Source organism: Pangasianodon hypophthalmus, chromosome 11 (genome assembly GCF_027358585.1).
Source record: "Pangasianodon hypophthalmus isolate fPanHyp1 chromosome 11, fPanHyp1.pri, whole genome shotgun sequence".
NCBI classification, from domain to species: Eukaryota; Metazoa; Chordata; class Actinopteri; order Siluriformes; family Pangasiidae; genus Pangasianodon; species Pangasianodon hypophthalmus.
Window position 1 is genome coordinate 15,294,535 of NC_069720.1, and position 6,000 is coordinate 15,300,534.

Below are 6,000 nucleotides of genomic sequence, written 5' to 3' on the forward strand. Positions count from 1 at the left end.
GTGTTCACCCTACTTTGGAGAGATGGTAAGTTTGAATCCTGATGATGCTACAGCCATCTGTGGCCAGTAGTCCAAGACAGCAAAATAGGCCTTGCTCTCTGAGTGGGAGGGATAGTATTACTCAGAGCGACACTAACCAGTCGTGGATGTCTGTGAGCCTGTGACGTAGCATAAGCAGCAGTTTGAGAATGTGACTTAACATGTCTCAGAGGAAGCATGTACTAGCCTTCATGCTCCCTGGTTGATAGCTCCCATGCTCCTTGGGAGAGTTAGTTAGTGGTTAGGAATTAGCAGAAGACCAAATTGGGGGAAAAACAGGTTTTAAAAAAAAAAAAAAAAAAAAAAAAAAAAGCAATGAATAGCTCTTCTTACACAAAAGGTTTGTGAGTATATTATAGCTGTAACCTGAAAACGCTTATTTTAAAATGATTTTGTATGAACTAACAGGGTTTTTTTTGTCTGCAGGCTTACTCCGTGTATGACGAGGAGATTGGATATTGCCAAGGCCAGTCCTTCCTGGCTGCAGTGTTGCTGTTGCATGTAAGTATTCATCACTTGTACTATTACAATTCAATGTGAAAGGCAGATCGTGAAGAGAAGCAGTGTGCCAACAATACGGCATGAAAAACCAAAAGCAAAAAGGAAATATAGCCGCAAGCTGCGATCTATGGGGTCCAAACATGCCTTGCAAATAGCACCTCCCAGGGGCCAGTTCTTGCCAAGATACAAAGAACAATAAAGAGACCACAGATAAACATACTTATCAAGTTTTGATGGCTCAGTAATTGATCTAACTGGCTGAAGGCAATGTTAGCCATGTTTTTCAAGTAATTAAATGATGATTAAAAATTCAGCTACAGGTTAGGAGAACATTGCAGCACACCAAATTCCAGCACAGAAGGACTTTTTGGTTCCAGAGAAAAGGCTAATTTAAGCTAACCCCACCCACTTTCAATGTCTACACCCAGTGACCACACCCCAACCATGCAGTCATCTTCATAACCTTGTCCTTAACATACCTTTCAAGTTTGGTTCAAATCCATGTAACTACTGACGAATTACAGATGTTTGAGTAAACCAGCTCCACCTCCTTAGAATTGATTCATGTATGGTGGCCATATTGATTACAAATCTCAAAACTGTTTTTGGTAATTACAGAGGTTATAGCACCACTATTAGGCCAACCAGGCCCACCTCGCTTGCCTGAGTATTGGGATTTACTGATTTGATTTGATTTGATTACCTGTTGAACAAGTTTCATGTGTTTACAACTTACAGTTTGGTCTGCACAATTCATTTTAAGGCAGAAAAAGAAGAAGAAGAAAAATCCTAAGAAATACAATAGGGTTCCAGCACCTTTGATGCTTGGACCCCTAGTTGAGCCAAACAGAAAATATGTGTTGAAAAATTGAGAGTGATTTCAGGGAGTTGCGGAAGGTTAAATGTTAGAAAAGGTTTAACATTGCAGTTATCTATTATATTTAACAGCCGTATATTAACTGAGAATGAATTGCAACTGTAGTAAAAACAGTGACAAACCTACCTTTTTCACAAATTACTTCTCCTCCTCTGTCAAAAGTATACAAACCTCATGAGCTGCCTTTTACAGAAAATTGAGCAGCTCTGTTCTGGTTATTTCTGGGTCAGAAAATTTTAAATAGAAGTCTGAAATGAAAGTTTGGGTTTATGAGTTTGTTTGATGTGTAAAGGTCTAAACATTATAACATTGTAAAAGGTCTTTAATCATTATAACTTTTAAACATTACAAACTGTACTTTTAAAACTGAGCAAGTAATACTTGAAACATTTCTACAGAGGCTCTGCTTTAGAGTGGAAGTGTGTATATGTATGGAGGTTTTCTTACCCAGGAAGCCCAGGAGGTGACAGGAATATTAATGCCTTAGACTGTCTACCTGCAGGAGCCCATTCAGTCCCAGACACACACACTGTCTCTGTGATTTAATACCCACCTTAACCCCTCTCCCTCAAATACATCCACACACACGGGTCTACAACTCGGCACCAGACAAACACTTTCTACAGCACTTGCAGCAAACCATTTCGCTTTAACCAAATTATGACACAGTATGAAACATCTCACTCACTCATTTCTCAGACTCTCTCTGCTTTCACACATTTTAAATCTTTCACATACCGTCACTTGGCAATCTCTGTCAAAGCCCCTGGCTCACTAAGGATCTTGTCCTCAATTTCTCAATTTTCTCCCTCTCATCCACCACAAGCCCTTTATAGAACACCAGTCTCTCTAGCCCTCTCTGTCTTGTTCCCAGTCTCTCACTGACTCTCACCCGTTGACTCTTGGTCTCTATCACTGTCACATTCTCAGCATCTCTTTCTCCTTCTTCTGCCTAGTGCTGCTCCTGCTATCTCACTCATCTCATCTCATCTCAGGCTCTCCATCTAACCTCTCACCGCTGCTTTTACCTTTGAACCTCCCTCTCAACTTCTGTCTTGTTTCAGTAACTGATTTTTCAGGATTTGAAATTTCTGTTCTAAACCCCACTGCATGTTTGTGTTAAAACAGTATCGACTTGCTGGAGATTCTGTGTGTTTCAGCATATATTTAGCTAACTGCTACTTATTAACATGTGATGGAGGTTCTCTGGGTTGTTATTATGCAGGCTTTCAGGAAGAATTCCCCTCTACATTGTACAGCTTATCTTTAGAGGAAGGGATCATCAATTTCACAAGCACGTTATCACACTAAAGCCCTGGATTTGTTTTAGCTAGAGTGGTGCTACAGTTGAAGCAATTACTAACATCATCTGTAATTTTTTATTTAATACAAATTGGCAGTGTCCTAAGATATTACAAGACAAATTACCAAACATACAGCTTCCTAGTAATAGCAGTCCTGTTTGTATCAGCCTCACAGTAAGGTACATGCCGCGTTGTTGTTATCATCACACCTGTTGTGTAATAAGTTTATGGTAATTTGGCCAAATTACACAGACACTTTATCCTGTCCAAATCAGTTAGCCAAATCCCTTAAAATTAAATTACAGAATTTCCTCGGGTCAAACTAATCCAGCTCAAATACTGCTGTTTATGCACAGGAAGTACATTCATTAGTGTGTTTTATCTCCATAGCATGTACATTTTAGAAGAGGTATAGACCATTGTCAGTTTTCACAAACATTGGCTAAGCCAAATAAAGGGATAGTCTAAGTGCAGACACTGTATCTACGATGTACAGAAGCATTTCTCTTGCAAGATATATTGCAAAGATTGTGAGAGGGAAAAGTGGTTTATGGATTGGATAATGCCCATATCAGGCAATGATTAAAAAGACGTATTGCAAATACCAAAACTCAGAAATGCGTGTGCCACACGGTGACCTCATTTCCCCATGCAAAGGCTGAGAAACAGAAGAAAAATTGATCTCCCTTTTTTTAACGTCTGAAATTGTTTGGGTTCATTTCAGGTGTTTTTGTGCGGTTTTTAAGATGTAGTTGGGCTGGAAATCTTGCTGAGACTTGGCAACCCTGCCAATAAGGTGCAATATGTGGAGTGATGTATAATTGTGGAGTGATGTATAAAAGGGACTTCATTTCGAGAAGGAGAGCAGACCCATTGCATGGATGCACCTACCAGCATGTTTTGGGAGGTAGGAGGAACCAGAAGGAAACCCACACAGACACAGGAGCATGAGAAGCTCCACATAGATAGTAACCTGAGCTAAGAATCAAACTGGGGCCCCTGGAGCTGTTAGGTGAATCATGAAGACAAAAAAAAAAAAAAAGATATATTTCTGTAAGAATGTCTCTAGAAACATACTCAGTAAGAGCGTTTAAAAGAAAGATGCACTGCTACGGGAAATGGCCATGGACACTGAGCTTGAGACATTAATCAAAGGCCTAAAGCATTTAGAAGGGATGATAAATATTTTTTTGGGCTAAGAACCAGGATTCATGCAGTACAGCAATAAAACTAGCCTGTGGCCTGTGTGTGTTTGTAGATGCCAGAGGAGCAGGCGTTCTGTGTGCTGGTGAAGATCATGTATGACTACAAACTCAGGGATCTCTACAGGAACAACTTTGAGGATCTACACTGCAAGTTCTACCAGCTGGAGCGCCTGATACAGGTTAATACAACCAAAACGTCCCTTTCAGTCTGTATAAATGTGGCACTGACTTATGTTTAAAACATTCTTGTAATCAGGTAGACTTTATTATTTGATTAAACCTGAATCTGATCTGAAAATGCTCTTTTATGTGTGTGTATATATATATATATATATATATATATATATATATATATATATATATATATATATATATATATATGTATGTGTGTGTGTATATATATATGTGTGTGTGTGTGTGTGTGTGTGTGTGTGTGTGTGTGTGTGTTTATATATGTGCTTTAACTGCAGACTGTCAGCTTTAATTTGAGGGTATTTACATCCAAATCAGGTGAACGGTCTAGGAATTACAACAGTTTGCATATGTGCCTCCCACTTGTTAAGGGACCAAAAGTAATGGGACAATTGGCTTCTCAGCTGTTCCATGGCCAGGTGTGTGTTATTCCCTCATTATCCCAATTACAATGAGCAGATAAAAGGTCCAGAGTTCATTTCAAGTGTGCTATTTGCATTTGGAATCTGTTGCTGTCAACTCTCAAGATGAGATCCAAAGACCTGTCACTATCAGTGAAGCAAGCCATCATTAGGCTGAAAAAACAAAACAAACCCATCAGAGAGATAGCAAAAACATTAGGCGTGGCCAAAACAACTGTTTGGAACATTCTTAAAAAGAAGGAACGCACCGGTGAGCTCAGCAACACCAAAAGACCCGGAAGACCACGGAAAGCAGCTGTGGTGGATGACCGAAGAATTCTTTTCCTGGTGAAGAAAACACCCTTCACAACAGTTGGCCAGATCAAGAACACTCTCCAGGAGGTAGGTGTATGTGTTTCAAAGTCAACAATCAAGAGAAGACTTCACCAGAGTGAATACAGAGGGTTCACCACAAGATGTAAACCATTGGTGAGCCTCAAAAACAGGAAGGCCAGATTAGAGTTTGCCAAACGACATCTAAAAAAGCCTTCACAGTTCTGGAACAACATCCTATGGACAGATGAGACCAAGATCAACTTATACCAGAGTGATGGGAAGAGAAGAGTATGGAGAAGGAACGGAACTGCCCATGATCCTAAGCATACCACCTCATCAGTGAAGCATGGTGGTAGTAGTGTCATGGCGTGGCCATGTATGGCTGCCAATGGAACTGGTTCTCTTGTATTTATTGATGATGTGACTGCTGACAGGATGAATTCTGAAGTGTTTCGGGCAATATTATCTGCTCATATTCAGCCAAATGCTTCAGAACTTCAGAATTGGACGGCGCCTCACAGTGCAGATGGACAATGACCCAAAGCATACTGCAAAAGCAACCAAAGAGTTTTTGAAGGGAAAGAAGTGGACTGTTATGCAATGGCCAAGTCAATCACCTGACCTGAATCGGATTGAGCATGCATTTCACTTGCTGAAGACAAAACTGAAGGGAAAATGTCCCAAGAACAAGCAGGAACTGAAGACAGTTGCAGTAGAGGCCTGGCAGAGCATCACCAGGGATGAAACCCAGCGTCTGGTGATGTCTATGCGTTCCAGACTTCGGGCTGTAATTGACTGCAAAGGATTTGCAACCAAGTATTAAAAAGTGAAAGTTTGATTTATGATTATTATTCTGACCCATTACTTTTGGTCCCTTAACAAGTGGGAGGCACATATGCAAACTGTTGTAATTCCTACACCGTTCACCTGATTTGGATGTAAATACCCTCAAATTAAAGCTGACAGTCTGCAGTTAAAGCACATCTTGTTCGTTTCATTTGAAATCCATTGTGGTGGTGTATAGAGCCAAAAATGTTAGAATTGTGTTGATGTCCCAATATTTATGGACCTGACTGTGTGTGTGTATATGTATATATGTGTGTATATATATATATATATATATATATATATATATATATACACTA

General features: G+C 39.9%; 1 protein-coding gene across 4 annotated transcripts in view; it reads left to right on the plus strand.

Annotated features, from left to right (window-relative positions):
* The window catches only part of rabgap1l (RAB GTPase activating protein 1-like), a 117,052-nt gene that overhangs the window by 73,933 nt on the left and 37,119 nt on the right, over positions 1–6,000 (plus strand). For all 4 annotated transcript variants that reach the window (XM_026919028.3, XM_026919036.3, XM_026919044.3 and 1 more), the window contains 2 exons: positions 466–540; positions 3,980–4,105. In XM_026919028.3, the coding sequence (XP_026774829.1) occupies positions 466–540; positions 3,980–4,105 (201 nt within the window). The remainder of the gene's footprint in view (positions 1–465; positions 541–3,979; positions 4,106–6,000) is intronic.